The following is a 22,393-nucleotide window of genomic DNA, read 5'->3' as shown; positions in this document are numbered from 1 at the left end:
TTAGGGAATGAAGCTAAACAGATACAACAACAGTTGTTTCAGTTTTAGTCACAGAAATCCAAATATCCTTGGGTAGAAATGAAGAGAAATCCAGGAGAGTCTTTGATCACATGGTTTGTGTTGAATAACTTTGGACCGATGATTGTTATTGAGAAGCTTTTGTAGAAGTGAGGGTTGTGGGGAGGGCGGATATTCCTAGAGAAATCTAGAGGGAAAGTAGGCATCAGGCTGGTGGTCTTTCTGCAAAGCAATGAACGAAGGGGGTGGAAAAATACAACCAACACAGGAAATCATGGGATTAATGTGTAAGGCCCATAGGTCAACTGATAAAATGAAAAGTGAGGGAAATTCATGTGTGCAATAGGCTATCCCACTGACCTAGCTATCCTGAGAGGGTGAAGCATGGAGGTTCTTCTTCACAGCTATGGGGTTTTTTCTGGTGAATCCAGTTGGGAGTCCCAGCAAGCCAAGTCATCGAGTTTGGAAATTTCCAATTCACAAGTGAGTGATTCTCAGTTAGTATATCGGCTCAGATCTTTTTTGAATTTTAGATGAAGGCCTTCAATCACCAAGTCCCTGCAAAATGGGCTAAGACTGGTTGAGGACTTACTTTACATAACCTATTTTCAGCCTTACTTTGAACCATGCCTAACCTGTGGGCCTAGGCTCAGATAAGTGGGCTGGTCGCATATGGATGGGAAAAAAAACCAAGGCCGAATGCTATACAAAATCCCAGAAACATGAGATGGCCTTCAATCAAATGTTTGGGGGCGGGGGGGTGGGGGGGGGGGGGGAGTTGAGTTTACAACCTTCTTAGAAGCATAGAGAAGCCATAGCTGGTGTGATAGGGTTGCAAGAATCATTAAGGAGTGAGGGAGGCTGAGTCACTTCTTAATAATACTAGATTGAAATCACCAAAGAATGAACTCCAGACACAATTGGTTTTGTTTGATCTGAATGACTCCTTATTGAGACAGCAGACTTCGAGGCATTTCTACTTCTTTGATCCGTCAAACTGCAAGTGATGGACAACTATCTACAGACAGGACCATTGCCTCGACAAATATGGCCAGGGTTATGGAGGTTCTTTTGGAGGATCCAGCAGGCCCTGAAACAGACAGAGCTATGCAATTTGGATCAAAGAGAGTAGACACAGATAAGAAAAGCTGCAGCCTGCTGGAGGAACCCAAACTCGGCAGGAAGTTTTCCCATTCAGTCTTGTACTTGAATTGGAAAATTGGTATGTTGAGGAGAACAATTTGCTTCTGGAGTAGATTCGGATATATGAACGTGGATGTTTATTATCATCTCTATTGGAAGATTTGGAAGAATGAGAGGCTGTTGCTGATCCTTAGGACCGTTTGAATGCCAAAGGAAATGATGTTCTGAAGCAAGTGGCATTTTTTGAGGATGCAGGGACTTATAAAAGTTCTTCTCTACCTGGTCATTTTTGGTAATGTTTCTCCAGGGCTTTCTACAGGTTCAAAAAATCTTTTTTTTCATGGAATTTTAGCTGTTGTTAACCTCTTGGGTAGTTCCTTTTCATGTCATTCTACAATTCCTGTTTCAACCATAGTAGTTAAAAGAGCGCTTGAGGCGCAGAGAGGTGAGGAGGCTAGCGCCTCATACCATGCGAGGCGAGGCGACCTGCAAGAGGCACAGTGAGGCGAGATGAGGTGCAGAGGGGCGATAGGTGCAGTGAGGCATGCCTTGAAAAATTTGAGTTTGTTAAATGAAAGAAATAGCCAGAGCCAGAGTTGTAGCCCTCATTCGACTCGAACAAACAGGAGCCCTAGCCCTCTTCGACCCTTTGAAGCCTCACGACCCTTCGCGACTTCGTCTTGCACATTCGAACCAGCAGGAGCCTTCGAATCAGCAGCGTGAGTTCGTCTGCAAGCCTTTGAACCAGCCAGAAGCCTTCGCGAGCGTCTTCGAGCCTTCGATCCAGCACCGTGAGTTCGTCTTTGACATTTCGAACCAGCACGAGTCGCATGACCCTTCATGACTTTGTCTTCCACAATTCGAACCAGCAGGAGCCTTTGCGAGTTCATCTGCGAGTCTTTGAATTGTCACGCCATCTTTGACGTTTCGAACCAGCAGCGAGCTTGTCTTCTTCTTCTTTCTGCTGCCTGCGTACTGCTGCCTGTTTGCATTTTGCTTATGTCACGTGAGGGTGATGGTAGATTTCGGACACATAACCCCCAAATCAATGGATCACAATGGATTTCAAGCTTCTACCATCTTCTTAGGATTGGATTTCAGATACAGCTTGCTCTAAAGAATGACCCCCCACCCCCCCCAAAAAAAAAGGATTTTCAAAAGGTTAAGGTTTAAATAATTCTTATATGATCAAAATTTCTGTACCACTCATTAAAATAATATATACTCACTCTCCCCATAGTATTTTCAAGAAAGTTTTGATATATCAAATGTGACAATTTAAACTTAATTTTGATAATAAATTTTGAGTATTATTTTAAATCATTAGAATCACTTTAATACAAATTCAAGTCGTGATTATTGTATTGTCAAATCTTCAATTATAATTATTGCTGCTAAAATTTATCTAAGAGAATTTGGATCAATCATAATATTGATCGCATGCGAAAATTAAAAGAGAAATGACTTAAGGGACGCAAGTTGTACTTTGTAGAATCACTTCAATGCTTAAATTAGGGAAATCTTTTAAACCTGTGTCTGTCCCATGCAAACTATATTTTATTGTACTCTTTTCTTTTATACATTGAAATCTTTTATTGTTCTCTTTTCTTTTGATGTTGAACTATGTTGAATTTTCCTGGCAATTTTATTAAATTTTCAATTTTGATATTGAATGTTTTGATATTTTAAATTCTAATATTACTAGATATTCATATGTCCATATATCAATTTCCCCAAATAGTTATTTTACACTATTTTAATAATTGTTCGCCTCACCTTCGTGAGGCTCGCGCCTCGGCTTCAAATATCCTTTGCTCCTCGGCCCACCTCGCGCCTCCGACTACTATGGTTTCAACCAATGGTTGTGCTCCTAAACCTGTGCATGGCATTTCTGAATCTCATAGAGTTTTTTAATTCTGTCAAAAGTGTGCTGCCTATACCTGTTGTTGATTTGATTGAAAAGAATTACTTTCATGCCAAACAGAGGGGTTCTGTAGAAACAACTTCAACCATAGATCCATTGAGGGATGAGAGGGAAAGCCTGGTCCCACAGGTGTCTCTGAATAGGATAGGTTGCTCTCTAGTTAATCCATTAGGTCAGATTATTAAGGTTGGTGTTTCTCCTAGAACCTATAAGCACAGGAAAAGGAAAATGGAGAAAGAATTGCGAAAATTGGCTTGCAATATAAACTCTTTTTTTTTGGGGGGGGGGGGGGGAGTAAGGGAGTGAGGTGCTGGAAGGTGGCAGAAAGAAGTTGTTGAGCTGGAATATTGGGGGCTTTGGGTGCTCTGGAATTGTGAAAATTGGCTTGCAATACTTTTTTTTTTTTTTTGGGGGGGGGGGGGGGGGTGGGGAGAAAGAGAGTGAGGTGCTGGAAGGTGGCTGAAAGAAGTTGTTGAGCTGGAGTATTAGGGGCTTTGGGTGCTCTGGAATATATATATCATTTTCTATTGCCCCAGATGTTATTCTTCAAGAATCTAAATTGGAGGTGGTAGATTGGTTTCTTTTTAGAAGCATCTAAGATTCAAGGTTTAAAGATTGGGTTGGTTATAATCTACCGGACTCTTGGGTGGCATTGTGATCATTTGGGATTCCATATTCGCTTGCAAACTGAATGACCTCTAGTATGAGGGGTTTAGTACTTTCATTGGGTGTGCTGTTTTGAGGGATATTCCTCTTTCGAATGTTCAAGTTGCCTAGTTCTTGATGGTAATAGGTCATTGGCTACTAGAATTTATAGATTTCTGTCTACTACAGATTGGGAGGATCTATTTTCTATGCTAACTCAATATTTGCTTCCTGGATTATTTCTCATCATTGCCCTCTGGTTCTTGAATCTTGAGTCTTAACCCTGTTAAATGGGCACCCAAATTTGTTTTGATTTGTAAATGTGTGATTAACAGATCTTGATTTTTGGAGCTTGGGATTCGTGGGAAGGAGTGAATTGTGGAAGGCTGGGAGGGTTTTTGTTTCATGAAAGGATTGAGGTATTTGAAAGATTAGCTAAAAATATGGAATGTGCATTTTTTTTAGTGATGTTTGATCCAGAAAAAAAGGTGTACTGCTGGAGTTGGGATTGATAGATTAGCTGAGAAGGGAGATGAGTTCAGTCATGCAAATGAGTTTGAACAAGTTGTCCAATGACTGAATTGCAGGTTTGATTACTGATTTCTATTGGAACTTTTTACTCAGAGGAGGATGAGGGAAGGGCTATAGTTGAGGGGCTGTATTGCTGCAATATATCAGGAGATAAAGTGGATTGTTTAGGAGACCTTTTGAGGGTGAGATTAAGAGTGGTTTTTCTAGAATGGATGGAGGTACAGCTCTTGGGACAGATGGATTAACTGTGCCATTTTTTCAGAGTCAAGAGTGTTGGGAGTGTTTGATTTTAGACCTCTTCAAAATGATTCATGAGTTTTTTGACAATGGAGTGGTAAGGAGGAGTATGAATTCTACTGTTACCACCGTGGTGCATAAAAGAGAGTGGTTGGAATCGAGGAATTAAGGCCAATTAGCTTTGGTAATTAGTGTCTACAAGATTTTGACTTAAGTGTTATCCAAGAGATTGGCTGCAGCCCTGGGGTGTACTACTTCTCTTAGAGTGTCTTTATAGGTTTTTGTAAAAAAGATTATAGATACCGCTTTGATAGTGGATTAGATGTTGATGCAGTTCAAAGGAAAACGAGGGGTTTGGTGTTGAAATTTGACTTCGAGAACCCTTATAATAGGGTAAGTTGCAGTTTCTTGAACAAGGTAATGCATAGAAAAGGTTTATGTTTGAGGTGGAGGAAATGGATTTAAGGGTGTTGTGTTCTTTTTCAATCTCAATGAGCAGTAGGCTAAGTGTTGGTTTCATGAGGGTCTTGTTATGGGGTCAGAATGTTTTTGGGAGGACATTTGGGTGGGGGGAGGCACCTTTGGCTCTTGCATATCCTCATCTCTTTTGGTCATTAAATCTTAATGAAACCCCAATTTCTGCGTTTCTCCTATTGCAAGGATGGGTGTTCTTGAATCCTATTAGGGAGAAATCTTAATGAAGGAGAGATTAATGAGTTGGCACTCTTGACCAAATTTTATATTTCTTATGTGACTTTGATCCTAATGCTATTACTTTTGCCTTCTACTCCTTGATTTGGAAAGCTAAGGGCTCATTTAGTTGTGGAAAACTTTTTCTGTTTTACATTTTTTAGTTTTCTGATTAATTATAAAAAATTTGGCTTATTTTTTTTAGTTTTTCAAGATGTGTTAAAAAATGTAGAAAATAAAGAGTTCGTTTAAATGTGCAAAATAATTTTTCATTTTGTATTTCTAGATTTAATAATTATCTTTGCAAAAGATAGTTATTTTTCAATTTTCCAAAAATTATATGAGGTAATAATTGGGATCATGGATTTTGGGGCTTGGATTTGGATTTGTGTGGATTTAGAAGAAACTGTATTCATAATCAACACAAATTAAGGTTTGATATTTGAATTCCATACTCTCAGATGCAAAGTATAACACCAACAATTTATGCGATCATTGACCATTTTTTTTGACAAATTTAGGGTCATTAAATCCTTATTATCTCATATCAAATTATTTTAGGTTTATCCCTACCCCTTCTATTGCCCCCCTACAGTAATTAACTCACTCTTCCTCACTAGCGCACTATGTGACCTACTTTGCAAGTGCCCAAACAATCTGAGTCGTCCCTCCCATATCTTATCTTCTATAAGAGTTACACCTAACTTACTGCGAATATGTTCATTCCTTAATTTTTCTTTCAATGTTATACCATTCATCCATCTAAATATTCTCATTTCGACAACTTTTACTTTTTGGATATTATGTTTCTTTGTCGCCCAACATTCCGATCCATATAGCATAGCTGATCTTATAGCTGTCCTATAAAACTTTTTTTTCAATTTTAAGGGTATTCTACGATCACAAAGCACACTTGAAACACTTCTCCATTTTATCCAACCTGCTTTAACTCTATGCATTACATCATCTTCAATTTCTCCTTCAGCTTGCATAATAGATCCAAGGTATCAAATCTATAAGTGCTATTTATTTATTCATCATCAAGTTTAACTTTGACTCCGATATTCCTCCAACCATTACTGAAATTATATTTCATATATTCTGTCTTATTTCTACTTATCCTAAAACCTCTAGATTCCAAAGCTTCTCTCTATAATTCTAACTTAGCCTCTACTCCGCCCCTAGTTTCATCAATCAATATAATATCATCTACAAAAAACTTACACCATGGAACCTCATTTTGATGCTCTTAGATAGTTGGTCCATCAGTAGAGCAAAAAGATAAGGGCTCAAAGCAGATCCTTGATGTACACCTATGGTGATTGGAAATTCTCTAGTTTCTTCATCTATACTTCTTACACAAGTCATGACTCTATCGTACATATCCTTAATGACATCAGCATACCTACTACCGATTTTATGGTAGTTGGTTTATCATATTATTATTTATAGTAAATAATAAATTATGTTATAGTGTTATTATACATGAGATTTTTATTTACATTTAATAAATTACATATTAAAAAATAATACTTATAAATTATAAAATAAAATAAAATATTAATACTATAGTTAAAACTAAATAATATTAAAAATTTTAATAAAATATAATATGGAAAGTATAATCAAGTACGCTATTGTCAAAATGATTTTATTGTAAAATATTTATTTTATAGCTTAATAAAATAGTAGTATGTAATAATTACATATTTATAATGTTATTATTTCATATTAAATTAATTGAATAAAGTTTTTCTAATGTGATGACAATTGATAAGTTAAACTCATTTTGGATTCCTATGTTTATACATACCAAACACTATAGTACAAATTCGATTTTGATTCCTTGCCGAACCAAATATGAGAGAGGAATCTGACATTTCATTTCTGTTTCCAGTGAATACTGATTCCGATTCTAATCTTGATTCCGTTGCCAATTATGAACCAAACACTAGATTAAAATTAATTCGTTTTTGGATGGTTTGTCTTCTATTTGGAGGAAAATAGTATTTTTATGCAAAAATGATTATACTATTCTCTTTTGTCGGATGAATGATTCTCCATTTGTAATATTCTGAGTATTCTATATGTCATTGAGTTGGTTTCGAGTTTTGAGGTTAATCTTGGTAAGTGTGGTTTAGGTGTTCTTAATTTGAGCCTGGAGGTGACTTAATGTTTTGTTTTGCTTGCTGGTTGGGGTGTTAGATTGGCCTTTTACTTATTTACGAGTTCCTTTAGGGGACTAAATTTCTAAACATCTCAGTGGGTGGCAGTGCTGTCTTTTCTCTTTTGGGGGCTGTATCACTCTTATACAGCTCGTCTTTCTTTGATTCTCCCATATTTCTTTGTTTAAAATTCTGCTAAAGGTGATTGATAGATTTGAGAGGATTATGAAGGATTTTCTTTGGTTAGGATTGGGTGAGAGGAGGTCTAAGAGTGAGAGGGGCCTGCGTTTTGGTAATTTGGTGTCCATAAAACATTGGCTGAGTGGGGAAATGGATATGGTGTTTTACCTTGAAAGTGGATTCTCATTAAAATAAAATGATTAAGAGTAAATTTAACTTGCAAAGGATTGGGTTTGATGCTAATATTAGAGTGAAAGTGTATAAGATATCTCAACATTTTCAGCTCAGCCTGTGACAAAGATTCTTGGATCATCAGTCACATACAACTTGCGGACAATGGTATAATCTGGGACATGCCATTTGTGAGGAATGCCTATGATTGGGATATTGATAATCTTGATGAATTATTTAGCAGCTTTTATAAAATTTCTTTTTGTGACACTGCCATTGAACCAAAGTGATTCTTGACAATGCTTGCTGCTTTACACGCAATCCGTTCTACAGGGTACTTATTTGCCCTGCAGTAACCAGGATTAGTTTCCCCTGGAAACCAATTTCTAATTCAATAGGCTGAAAAGGGTGATTTTTTTCTTTTAAATTTATTTTTCTGTGTGGGAGGCAACTCTTGGGATGATTTTTCTTATTACCAACAGATGTTCTGTTTGGGGATGATGCTGAACCATTGAAAATATCCTCCTTCACTGCTTTGGACCAGGAATCTCTGGGATCTGGCCAGTGTTCTTGTCAGGTAGCAGTGTATAACTGCTATGACTGGGGAAAATGAAACTTGGGCCTGGAAAGGGCATTCATTCAAGGGTAAAAAGAAAAACCTTGGATCTGATTCCTCTTGGAATTTTCTGATTGTGTGGAGGGAAAAGACTGGATGAGCGTTTGAAGGATTGTCTACAATGCTCACTACTCTATTAACTGCTGTAGAGTGATTTGACAGGTGGTTCTTTTCTTCTTAACTACTGTGTTTGCTTCGATGCCCCTTTGGTACCCTTTACTGAATTCTGTATTTGCTGATAAAAAAAATAGTAGAGTCAGGGTGACTCATTAGAGCCCATGGAAATTCATTTCATAGACATTTCTTTTTTCTTTCATTGTACCAACTTAAAAATGGGGGATTGTTGAAGGGCTCCTTTGCCTTCTCCTTTTCGTCTTTATTCTTATCATGTGGCTCCTATTTCGCCTTGACTGTTGTATTGTTTCTTTCACTTTTCGCTGAAAATTTAATGGTAGGGAAGTGGTGGTGTTTTCTTCTTTCATCTCTTGTTGAATTCCTATAGGAAGGACAATTGAATTTGGAATTTAGATATTTCCAGGATTTTGTCCTGTAGCCTGTTTTATATGCATCTGATTCAGTCTGCATATATATATATATATACACAATACCAACAACAAAACCAAGCCTTAAGTTCTACTAGGTGGGGTCGGCTATATGAATCCTTTTACGCCAATTCATGCGATTATGAACCATTTCTTTTGACAAATTTAGGGCTATTAAATCCTTATTCATTATCTCATTTCAAGTTATTTTAGGTCTACCTGTACCCCTTCTATTACTCCCCACGATAACTAACTCGCTCTTCCTCACTAGCACACTATGTGGCCTACGATGCAATTGCACCCAAACCATCTGAGTTGTCCCTCCCTTATCTTATCTTCTATAGGAGCTACTCATAACTTATTGCGAATATGTTCATTCCTTAATGCATTTTTCAGTGTTATACCACTCATCCATCTAAGCATTCTCATCTCGGTAACTTTCACATTTTGGATATTCTGTTTCTTCGTCGCCCAACATTCTTATCCATATATCATAGCTGGTCTTATGGCCGTCCTATAAAACTTCTTTATTAATTTTAAGGGTATTTTACGATCATAAAGCACACTTGAAGCACTTCTTCATTTTACCCAACCTGCTTTAACTCTATGCATTACATTATCTTCAATTTCTCCTTCAGCTTGTGGAAGATGAGGTCCCTTCCAAGGCTAAGAGTTTTGTGTGGATGTCCATTGATAGAGCTAACACCAGCAATTTTTGTTGCATTAGAAGGCCTTATAACGTTTTTTCTCCTGATGTGTGTGTTGTCTCATGCCAGTACTGAGACATATGCTCATGTATTTCTCAATTGTTCTGTGGCTTGGGTATTGTGGAAGCTGTTTGGTATGTTTAGAGAATGTTGGGTGTGTCCTAGCACTTTGGAAGATTTTTTGTTGATGGACTGAAGAGGGTTTGGGTGAAGTAAAGATGTGAGGAGTTTGTGGTTGGTACAATTTTTGCTGTTTTGTGGGGTGCTTTGGCTAGAAGATAATGCTTGCTTTCATCATGATCAGACTTCAGCTGTCAATTTGACTTGGGATTGGATTTTTTTTTTCCTGATCAGGATGCTTCAATTTCTAAGTTTCAGTACAAGTTTCCGTAATTGATTCCAAATGACATGCATATATTGATATACAAACAAGCAGCAAAATAGTAATATAAATTTAAATTTTGACAATAAAAAAATCATATTTCATGTGTATGCTTTCTCTAAACAATAAAAAGTATGGGAATGAATGAAGAAAAATTGATAAACAAAATGAAATTTATGTTGTTTAAAGGAATCAATAAAATAATTAAGAATCTGAACTTATGGTGTTTATCAACAATTAAAAAAAAAATCATATTTTATTCATGTTCTCTCTAATTAAAATGAACAGTTAAGTTGAAAAATTGATAATCATTGAACATGCTACGAAAAAAATACAACTTAAGTCTTAACAACACAACAAAACATGGGTACCGCCTTAGGCAATGAGAGTTTGCTCCTTCTCTATGGCAGAACACTATACTCCTCCAAGAGAGATGAATGGTTTTGTAAAGGCAATATAAAATCTAAAGTTCTATTTTTCTCCTCCTTTTTAGCACGTAACTGATGTAGACAAGGAATGGAAGGTAATCATGGAAAAAAAAAACAATAAAAAAAATGAAATTCTGTTTTTGAGGTTTAAACCAGTTGGATTTATCAGGATATGATAGTCTTATAATCGTGTGAATCGTTGGATTCAGATTGATTTGCTAGATTCACCTCGAATAGAAAGATTCAGTAATGATGCAGCTTTTTAATTCACTAGTAATATTTGAATTAATTTGGTGTGGAATTGATACAGTATGGAATCGAATCACAAATTGTGAGATTTTAACTATGATTCGAATTATGAATCATAAGATCCTTTGTATCTTTGGCTCCACTCTTTGCTGGAACTGATGCATTAAAATTCACATTCAGGCTAGATCTAAGTCTCCGGCAGAGAGTGGAATTCCTCAAAACACCTCCATCATGTAATTCATATTTCTGTTGGCTGTATTCAATTTCTAGTGGAAGAAAGACAAAGTGAAGCCGTGAGGTTTGGGAGCTTTGTCATCCTGTGATTCTAAAGTTTTGACTATCTCATCAACCACAGAAGATTTTGTGGTCCTGCCTGCTTCTTCCATTCCTAGCATGTCAATTTCCAATCCATCTAATCGAATGAAAGATTAGTGGTTTTTGATTTTGTAACATTGTTACAGGTGCATCTATCTTTTTCTCCTTGTAAGGTACTGCCATCGGATTAAATTGAATTTTTTCCCCCTGGCTGACCTTAATCCAATGGAAGGATCTAGTGTTCTTGGTACCTTCCTTAATCCAAGTGGCTCTTTTTTGTTTTTGTTTTTTTTTTTTGCCTCCAGTAGATTTCCTCCATATCTTGAATTTTGGTCTGTTCAGCCTTTGCTGCAATTCTCTATTCTCTTTCTTCATCATTCAGTCAATGATGTCAATGCCTGCAATGAGAAGTGATGACTGGTTCCTGGCAATGGGAGTCTGCTCTTTCTTCAGTTCTTAAACATCATCATCATGGTTATCACATCATTTTCTTCTGCTGGTTTTGAAAATCCAATACTTTGTCCAATCCACATGCTGTAGATCCATGTATGTTTTGCATGGGGACCCCTAAGCCAAAGTGCTGTATAGAGGTTGCTGAGCTTTAGGGTTTCTTGTGTTGCCCTAGTTGTTAAAAAAGGGGACATGCTGTAGATCCATGTATGTTTTGCATGGGGACCCTAAGCCAAAGTGCTGTATAGAGGTTGCTGAGCTTTAGGGTTTCTTGTGTTGCCCTAGTTGTTAAAAAAAGGGACTTTGCTTACGTGCTGGTGGGTTGGGGCATATGGAGTTGTTACTTGTCAAATCTTATTTTGGTGCACGTTGAAGGAGGAGGAATGAAATATTTCTGTTGGTTTGAGTAACACTGCTGAAGTAATACTAGTAGTGTTGCTTAGTTGATATGGAAATTGATTTTTGATTCCTTTGCCTACCTAACTCATAAATGGCTTCTTGCAAATTTGCTCCTTTCAAATAGTTGTTTTAGAAAAAGAATATAAAAATGAATCTTACAATTCACAATTTGAATCGTAGCTACGTTGATAATCCTAAAAACTGTCTTTCCATTTCACACTTTGAATATAGCTACTTCTATGTAATCCTTTCATTGTGTATTGCAGCTATTTGTGGACTCTTGCAATTACGGCATTGACCAATGAAAAAGTTTATATATATTTAAAATTTATTTGATAGATATGTTTGGAAAATGATTTGTTTGGTTACTCAGTATGTTGTTTCCCTTTTCTGAATCTTAGCTCTGATTTGGATTTCTTTATTTTGCATCAAGCTTGTTGAATTCAATTTGATAAACAGAGGTCAATTTTTGACTTATTAAATTACGATTTTTATCTGCATTTGCAGCCACTGATGCTCATTGTTCCTGATGTTCAAGATGTTTACACTCCTCTTCAAACTGATGTTGTTGTTCCACTTTCTGAGGTTAGCCCTGATAAGTTTTAGACTGACCTCTTGTTTTTTAGTGGATCTATTCATTTTATTTGATAAAATTGTGTTAGGAGTCTATAACAAAATTCAGATTATTATAAACACCAGATTAAAATGAATGGCTTTTTTATTATTAATGATTAGTAAAATTCATATATGTCAAAAAAAAAAAAAACTGTTCTGATTGGTTAACTTCAGAATGGTGATATTCTGGGTTATGTTGGTTATCTTGTGAGGAATTGGGTCAGGATGCTGGGATTGATTGTGTTTTGTGGTATTTCCTTGGGGTGGACTCATCCTTGGGGATTGGTCGTGAGACTCCTTGGGTGAGGACTCGCCTTTGGAATGGTTCGTTGGTTTTGAGTTTGGTTGGTTTGCAGGGCACTGGTGTTTCTGATTTTTTCTTTTCCTTCTTCTTTTCATGATTTTCTTCAAGTAATTTATTAAACCTTTAAGTTTTAATCAAGTTTGTTTGCTTTGAGGGTTCAGTGCCGTCAGCATTTAGAGCTGTTGCTAGAAAGCATTCCAACCATGTTTCAGAATAATAGAACTGCTGAATCAGCCTTTGGAGCAGCAATCAAGGTATGCTAGTTTTGTAGTTATTATATTTTCTAGTGGGCCATAACTCATGCTTTTGGGAAGTTAGAATCATGTTCGAAGTGGGGTATGGAAAATAATTTATGTTACGTATCAATCAATGTGTTGCCACATTTTGGCATTAAATGATTCATGATGTGCATTTATTCTTGGATGGAACACTTGACATAGTGAAGTAATCATCTGTTTACTGGGGTTTGGTAATATGGTTTATTCTTTAAAATATGTTTAACCCTGTCTGAAGCAGTATCTTTCTTTTAAATATTTTAGCTAGCATGCACATGCATGCATGTGCATCACTTACACAAAGCCAAAGTGTGACTATAAGTAGGGGATATTTTATTTTACCAATTATAATGGAAGGAAAAAGGAATAGACAGGAAAATAAAAATAATAATAATAACATTCGTAGTAGGTAAATCTTCCTCATATTGCTCCAAAGTCCATAAATCTCTTTTCTGAGGAAAATCTGCATCAGGATTTATGTCCAAATGTTTCTGTGATTCTGTATCTGAATCTCTTTCAAAAAATGACTATGGCGAGGAATTTGTTGTGGTTGACTTGATTATTAGTTTAGAATTCCGTGCTCTAACAGGTTTGTTGCTACATCTCATTCAATTGTTCTTTGAACTCCAGAAAAGGATCAATGGCCTCAGATGAGTAAGATATGATGATCCCTTCTATACCAATGTCTTGGAGCTACCTAAAGAGGTTTTTATTTGTGTTTATTTGTGCAAACCTTTCACCCCCAACCTTTTTTGGTGGAGCAGGAGGGGGTTGGGCACTTGGGTTTGGCACTCATGGCTGTAGCTATTTGTAGGATGGTGGAGGAAAATTTTCTTTCAATCTATAAAAATACTCCCTGAAATATTTATGATAAAGAATGCAAAATAGAACTTAATACTTAAATCCATTCGGCCACCTGTTTGGAATGCCTTAAAAAATAAGTACTTATTGAGAAAAGTACTTAAATTAAGTACTTGTGTCAATGAGTAATGTTTGGTTTAAATAAGTACTTATTTCAAAGAATACTTTCCTAAATTACTAGTTTTTTTTTTAAATAGTTTTATGAAAAAAGTACTTACCTGAGAAAACACAATTTTTTTTTTTTTTTTTCAGATAATTCAAACACCACTCATAAGCACTTTTTTAAAGTGATAACTAGTTTTAGATAGATACTTTTTCAAATAAGTACTTTTTCCAAAAAAGTACTGTTGCATAATTAGTTCCAAACAATCTTTAGTGCTGGATGGGCGATCATTGAAGATCCTCTTATATCTTTACTGTCGCAGCAGCTATATAATTGCAAGCATGGTTTTAAAACCTGGATTCGACTGGCCGGTCCGACTAGATTCGACAAGAACTGGCTTTCTGTCTGGTCTGGTTGACTGCTAAAGCTCAGAAATGAATAAACCCACCCGGTAAAGAAATGGGTGACCTGGTGTGAACCTGTGTGAATTGGTGTGAACAGGGGTCAGATCTTGGTCAAACTGGTGCGACTTCTAGAGTCTCACTACCCTCGCCAAATTTCACCCATCGGCTATGAAGCACAACGCTGGTATGATCTTGCTGTAAGCATGCTTGTTGTGGAAGATAAGCGCTAACATCATCAGCGAGGAGCTTTGATCATGATTGTTATATTGTTACAAAAATGATCCAATTGATACAATTTTAGGTGCATCCAAGTGCATCCGGCATCCCGTCTGTATTGGCATGTAAGGGCTCGATCTAGGCCGGTGACGCACACCAATGTGGCCAATACTTTAATTTGAGACAGAGAGATAGAAAGAGACGTGTTGGAAAAATTTACAGATTTCTCCCCAAACATTTAGTAATTATTTAAAAATAAAAAAAAGTATAAAAAAGAAGGTTAAGTAAGAAAATAAAGACCAAAAACATCTATAATAATATGTAATATTTTTAGTGATTAATTTTATACATTTGTATTTTAATTTAATATAAAATATGAACAACTAGTTTTACCTTTGCAAATATATAATTATATTTTTGACATCATGGTGACATCATATCGGTTTGACCACCGGGGATAACCCTTTAGTATGACTAACCCATTGACTTTACTAGATTGGTCATCGGTTTGGTATTCAAAGGGGCTGCTGAAAAACTCTATCGATTCCTCAAACATTTAGCAATTATTTAAAAAATAAAAAAAAAGTATAAAGGAAGATGGTTAAGTATAAAAATAAAAACTAAAAACATGTATAATTATATATAATATGTTTAATGATTTATTTTGTACTTTTGTGTTTTAGTTTAATATAGAATCTGAATAATTAGTTTTATTTTTACAAATATATAATTGTATTTATGACATCATGTTGGCATCATTGGTTTGACCGTTGGGTTAACCCACTGGTCTAACAAAGCCAGTGACTTTATATCTTGATTGGTCCAGATTCAAAACTATGATTGCAAGCATGGTTTGAAATTCTTATAGGCGGCCAACCCAATAAGGCCATTGGGTTGGTCAGACTAAAGTGTCAAACCGGTGGTTGAACTGGTTAGATTAGCATTATATATGTGTATATTTATGTATTTATTAACAATAATAATAATACTAAAAATAATACTACCACAATGATCTAGGATTTTGTTTGGGACAATGAATTTCAAGTTTTAGATTTGATTTACATGGATGTGGATGGAACTTAATATAATTTATACTACATTTTTGTCCAAATCCACAGGAATTTAAACTCACTGTTTGGAATTCATGCTTCCAAACATATGACAATTTAACATTATAAAATGTTGGTTGTAAGCATCTATTTATGACCCAAAAAAAAAAAAACTTATGACAATCTAGATAAAATTTATATATTTTATTTTTTAAAATTATTATATGAATCAAATATAGATTGAAAAGGGAGGCAGAGAGAAGAGTTTGATACCTTGGGTCAATTAATGTTTAACTTAGGTGGTGTTCAGGTACATTAATGTTTCTATATATTATTTATTTACCCGAGTGGTGAACACATGGTTCTCAATGGCATAGTGGCAGCTCGCTTAAACAATCAACCTGAGACCTAGGTTCTATTCCTGCCGCAAGCTGCTTGCATAATGTATTTCTGCACTTTTTTTGTGTGTGTGTGTGTGTGTAGGTCGCCGAGCTTACCCGACTGTGACCCCTGTTCATCCAAGTCAACTTCGAGTTGCTGGGTGGTAATTGGACCGGCCTAGTGACCGGTCCTAGTCAAATTGGGTTGACTGGTTGGTCCAGGTCTGATTTTTAAAACCATGATTGCAAGACATGCAAATTGCAAAGCACCATGACATCTCCATTCACATGTTTTTCATAGAGTTGACGCAACAATCTGTTGTTCATAGTAGAAGGCATTTGAAGGCTTTATCTTTGGATGTGTGTTCTTTATGTTTTGTAAGTTCAGAATCTGCTATTGAGATTTTTGATTAAATGAATGACCAAACATACCGATATGTTTCTCTCTCTATTTATAATACTGCATCAGTGAGTTTGACTGTGGTGGTGGTTTTCTGTTGGATGAGATTTGGGAACAATATGGCTATGTTTCTGATTCCTGTGATGTTCTCAGGGATCAATCATATGTACATCTTGCCCTGATGGAAGGATTGGAGGGGGTTCCTATTTTTGAGAACGATTGTTTGGATAATAAACAGCAGTGCAGTGATGGAATTTTGCCTACACCAGTGGAGGTGATTTCTAGGAAGGACTTAGAAGCCCAAGATCTAATGGATAAATTGGATTAAAATTGTGTGATGCTGGTGGAATCGAAGTGTGCTTTGATGAGAGTAAGTACAAGGCGAAGAAGGGATAGGGGGAGCTTGCAAATTTTAAGTGCTTGGTGAATTATGATGGAATTGGATTGAAAGGGGGTTTTCTTGGATAGGAGTATTTTTTGGTTATTTTTTCTTTTTTATTTTTTAATTTTCATTTTTTGTTATTATTTTTTGTTTTGTTTCTGTTTTTTATTTTTTTAGGTGGATCGCTTGTCCCCTTACGTTGTAACTTCTCTTTCTCAATCTAACATACCTTCCTTTATTATCTTAAAAAAATAATACATATCAAATACACTCTAGTGACCATAATACCCTTACTAACTCTCACTTAGTAACATAACACTAACACACTAATAATATGAAAAGATTCAAATTACCATTAATACTCCCCCACAAGCTGGAGCATAGATATCATATGCTCGTAGCTTGTTATAGATAAATTTAACACGTGCACCCCCAAAGCTTTGGTAAAAACATCAATGAGCTACATATTGGACTTCTTATATGTGGTGGAGTGGTAATGAGCTGCTATACAAGTTTCTCCCAAACAAAGTGACAATCAACTTCAATGTGTTTTTTTCGCGCATGGAAGACTGAGTTGGAGGCAATATGAAGAGCAAGTTTGATTATCTCACATCAACTCCTTAGGTTAAGAATGTGGAAAGCCCAATTCTTCCAACGTGTTTTCCAGGCAAAGAAGCTCACATGTAGTGTGAGCCATGACCCTTTACTCTAACTCAGCACTTGACCTATTCACCATAGTCTGTTAGAAGGTGATCCAGCCTAATCTGCATCAGTATATTCTTCAATTTGTGTCATTATCTCAATATAAGAGACTTCTTCTGAGTGCTTCTTTGAGATATCTAAAGATGTGAATTGCTGTGCCCCTGTGACTTGCCCTTGGAAAATCCAGAAATTAATTCCCAACACTTGTTGCAAAAGATATGTCCGACTGGGTGATTGTGAGATAATTCAACTTTCCAAGAAGTCTTTGGTATTGTACAGGATTAGGCAACAAATCGCTCATATCTGCCACTAACTTGCTATTAGGATCCATGGGTGTGTCAACTAGTTTAGATCTCAACAGCCCAATCTCATCCAAAAGATAGAACATACTTCTTTTGTGACAAAACAGTTCCCATATGAGATCTGGATACTTATATGCCCAGGAACTATTTCAATGGTCTCAAATCTTTGATTTGAAACTAACCTTGATCATCATCACTTGTAAGATCATCATTACTTGTAATCAAAATCTCATCCACATACACGATAAGAAGGATCCTAACCGATGAAGTATGATGGTAAAACACACAGTGATCTGCTCCACATCGTTGAAGACCAAACTCTAATACTATAACACAGAATCGACTAAACCATGCTTTGGAGATTGTTTCAAACCATATAATGCCTTATTGAGTACCCTTTAGCAACAAGATGTGCCTTCAAACGAGCCATAGAACCATTAGGTTTGACTTTCATAGTACATACCTAGTAATGACTAAGCACATATCTGTCAGGAGGAATAGATACTGATTCCCAAGTATTATTTTCTTGTAAGGCATTCATCTCTTCGATTTCAACCATTGCATTCCTCCACATCGAGTGGGTGAAGGCTTTAGAAACAAATTTAGGAAGGGCAACAAATGAGTAGTAATAAAACAATAATAAGGGGTGATAAGAAGTCATAGCAACCAAAGTTGGAGATGGGATGTTTTGTACATGTTTGTTACCTTTTTGAATAGAAATAGGAGGATGAACATTGTGGGAAATATGATCATCAGATGATGAAACCAAAGGCATGGTAGGTAGAAGCTAGAGGGGACTCTCTACCTTGGAGACCTGTTGTAAATAGACCTGCAAAATTTAGGATGATTGAGATGATGAGAAGGACTCAAACTGCATGGAGAGATAGGTGGATGATTGGGTAAGAAGAACAAACTAGAATATGGAAGATTAAGCAAAGGAAGGGACTCATTGAGATTAGAAGCACGCAGGGATTGAGTGTAGTATGGTGTACATCGACAGAAACAAAGAAGCAGTGCAGAGTAAGACTGTAACAGTTGCCCTTTTTGGGTGCTTGAGTTGTCTAGAAACACACATTTATAGCATGAGGATCCAACTTATCCACCCCGGGAGTTAGCTAATGAACAAAGGACACACACCTAAATATATGAGGAGGTAAAGAGAATAGAGGCGAATTAGGAAAGAGAACAGAGTAGGGAATTTTACCAATAAGAACAAAGGATGGCATCCTATTGATAAGAGATCAAGCACTAAGTACAACATCATTCCAAAACACTTTGGGTATATGCATTTGATAAATTAAGGTGCAAGTAATTTCAAGGATATGTCTATTTTTCCTCTTTGCAATCCCATTTTGTTGCGGACTGTGGGCGTAGGATGATTGATGAACTCCTGGGTTAAATCATACATATGTGTAATGTTCCTATAGTATAGAAGCTTGGCATAATACCAAATCTCCTTGCATGTGTCTAAATGCATGCACATCCATGCAACATGGGTGTTCCATCGAGTTCCATGAGAGGAGACAGTCTAAGCATCTTCCTGAATCCACACTTCTTTTCTCTTCTCAATTGAAGGACTACATTGGAACAAGCGGTCAAATTCCCTAATCCTGCTAAATAAACCCTGTAGCATTAGACCACTAAACTTAATTCTTTCCATCCAACTTTTCGGTTGTTATCTATCGCAGTGATAGAGGACACATGTTTTTGGGATTTATAGATTCAATCCGAACACTCACAAACTAGACCACTGTCAAACTAGAGGAATAATCAAACTAACTAGGACAACCACGAATGATGTGAACCACCGAAACAACCACGGACAAGTCACTATCAAACTGGTATAGCACTGCCGCAGCCTCACAAAAACAACTTACGAACATTACCGCTGCTCCAAGAGACTCATCAATGGCCTTTACTAACACTGAACACCAATTGCGAGTGCATGGTTTTTGGCACAAAACACATGCCCAGCAACTTTATATTATGGTCTATGGGAGGAATTGGAACGTGCTGGAGGGAAAAATCAGAAAAAGGGTCTGTAAGAGTTGGGACTGTTGGCAGTTGGCTGACGCATGGGGAGGTGTTTGGTGATGGAATTTTGTAGGGTTATAGTTCAGAGGTTTCTGTTTTTGGCTGTGTGGTTGGTTTTGTGAAATATTGAAGGGTCATAGTGGTTCTGAAAAGGGCAGCCATGGGAGGGTGTTTTCCGGCGCGGCTGAGTTTGGTTTGGTGGTAGGGTTCAGGTTGGATAGTGCCCTTATACCATGTTGAGATTTTTGATTAAATGAATGACCTAAGACAACGATGGGTCTCTCCCTCTATTTATGATGCATATCAAATACATTCTAATGACCTAGTACCCTTACTAACTCTCACTTATTAACATAACACTAAATCTGCTTCTCACCTGTTTTTTCACTGTTCATTTTCCTGGAGGGACTGGCACAAACTAATTATATTATTTTGAGAGAGTTGGGGTTTTTCAGTGCTGGTGGATGCCTTGTTAACTATATCTTTTAAAGGTTTTGGATGGAGTGGAGATGGGTTAGCTTTGTGGTTGTGGAGTTGTGGTTTTTTTGCCATGCTGTGGGATATTTGGATCACAAGCAATGCTTGTATTTTCATGAGGAAGAGGCTGCTCTTTGTTTTGGGATAGGGTACAGTATATAGCATTGTTGTAAGCTTTCACAGTGGTTGTTTTGGATTGTCTTTTTCAGAACTTCTGCGTGATTGGATGGCTGTACTTTTTTAATGTTTTTTTGTTCTGGTTCTTATTTTTTGTAAAGAGGATTTCTTATGCTCCATTTTGTATATTTTGTCCTCTTCAATAAATTTCCCACTTCTTACTGCAAAAAAATGTGATTTGTAGTCGCACTCACCCAGATTGATGACTGTCAGCAAAATATAATGATTGAAAGGGAAGTTAAAAAAATGGATACTGATTAGAAAAGTACAAGTTCTCTGAATGGAGTTTATGACATTGAATATAGTATAATCTGCATGAACCTGTAATTGGAAATCTGATTATTAGTGCAATAATTATTTTCTCAAATGATGGATTGTTGGCATGAATTGTGAACCTGGGTTTTAGAACATATTTGCATGCTATGAGAATGGATCTAGTGTCAGTCTGATGTAGTCTGTAGATTTGTTGTACAAGAAATTGTAACCTGATGAGCTGAGTTGAGATTTGGTGTACTAGTTAAAAATTGTAACAACTAACAGGACTAATACCATATGTATTTCATTGATTTTTCTTTCCAAAGATGTCAGTGACAAATTTGAGAATTGTATGATTATTTTATACATTTAAATGGATTGTTAATACCAACCATAAGTTCATATTAACTATATTAATTTTTACATTACTTTATTTCTGTTGCAGGCTGCCTTCTTATCCTTGAAGAGTACTGGGGGGAAACTTTTGGTATTTCAGTCAGGCAAGATCATATGCTCATCTCTGTTTTATTTTAATTTGCCATTGTAATGTTAATGTGCCTGTTGTGCACTTACACGTGCATTATGATTTCCGGCTGCAATTTTTTTGACTCTCTCTCTCTCTCCCTCTTTTTAATAGTATCCATTGTATAGCTGCAAATATAATAATTAATTTTTTATTATTGTGTTTCTTTTGTTGTTTGTAGTCTTTCTGTTGTCACAACTGATTTGTAGACACACATGCTAACAAATCAAGTACTTATTAGTGTGATGGTGCACCTAAGCCCATCTACAGAGGGTTCAAACATTTGATAAAGGGAAGGAATGGGCATGAGGTTCAAAATAAAGGTAAGGAGGTGATTTTTCAAGCTAGTTGGGATAGTGATAATCCTCAGGGAGGGGGAATTAAGGAAGGTGGTTCCAATTTTGCTCATAGGCTGGTCTTGTTGGGGAAGCCTATGGATGAAGAACATGATTTGGGACTCTGTAAGATAAGATGGGGTTGAAATTGGTTGTCCTCAGTGATCAGGAATTTTGATATGGCAATGTGGTGAACTCGTGCAAGGAAGAAGAGTAGGCGCAGGGATTTAGAAAATTGCTTAGTTCAGTAACTTATGGTTGGTGATCTTTCTAGAGAGGTTTCCTTATTAAGCACTTTATAATTTCTTGCGAATTTTCTCTCTCTGTGGGTTGTGCTATCTTTTTCTAGAACACTTATTTTTCTATAAGAAAACCCCCAAAAAAGTTATGCTATTATATTTACGAAAGAGAGGGACAATCAGGGGAGGGAAGGGGCACAGGGTTGGTCATCAGGGTTGCTGGGTAGGGGAGGAACTGTAAGTGGTAACTGTGGTTGCAGTTATAATAATCCATGCTAGTTGGTTAATTAAACAGTCACATGTGCCTCGAGAATAAGCGAATCAGTATATTATATTACATGATCTCAAATCATGCTTGTCTCAACAGTGTTAAAGATTTACAATTCCTTTCCAGAATGGATCTATGGAAAGATTTTCATCTAAACTAGACGGCATCATTCAGGTTGCTGAATTTGAAGCACTGCAGTTAAAAATTTAAACTTCTTTTCACACCCCAAAACTGTTTTTACATTCAAAGATTTTGTTAGGAAGTCATGGCTCTGCATGAACCTTTTTGTTCACCTTGAGC

The 22,393-nt window shown here is 36.5% G+C and overlaps 1 protein-coding gene across 1 annotated transcript in view; it reads left to right on the top strand.

Annotated features, from left to right (window-relative positions):
- The window catches only part of LOC131157041 (protein transport protein SEC24 C), a 103,054-nt gene that overhangs the window by 43,565 nt on the left and 37,096 nt on the right, over positions 1-22,393 (top strand). Inside the window, exons 9-11 of the mRNA XM_058110884.1 lie at positions 12,300-12,377; positions 12,873-12,965; positions 21,174-21,228. Of these exons, the coding sequence (XP_057966867.1) occupies positions 12,300-12,377; positions 12,873-12,965; positions 21,174-21,228 (226 nt within the window). The remainder of the gene's footprint in view (positions 1-12,299; positions 12,378-12,872; positions 12,966-21,173; positions 21,229-22,393) is intronic.

Source organism: Malania oleifera, chromosome 6 (assembly GCF_029873635.1).
Source record: "Malania oleifera isolate guangnan ecotype guangnan chromosome 6, ASM2987363v1, whole genome shotgun sequence".
In the NCBI taxonomy this organism is placed as follows: Eukaryota; Viridiplantae; Streptophyta; class Magnoliopsida; order Santalales; family Ximeniaceae; genus Malania; species Malania oleifera.
This window is presented reverse-complemented; position numbering and strand designations above follow the sequence as displayed.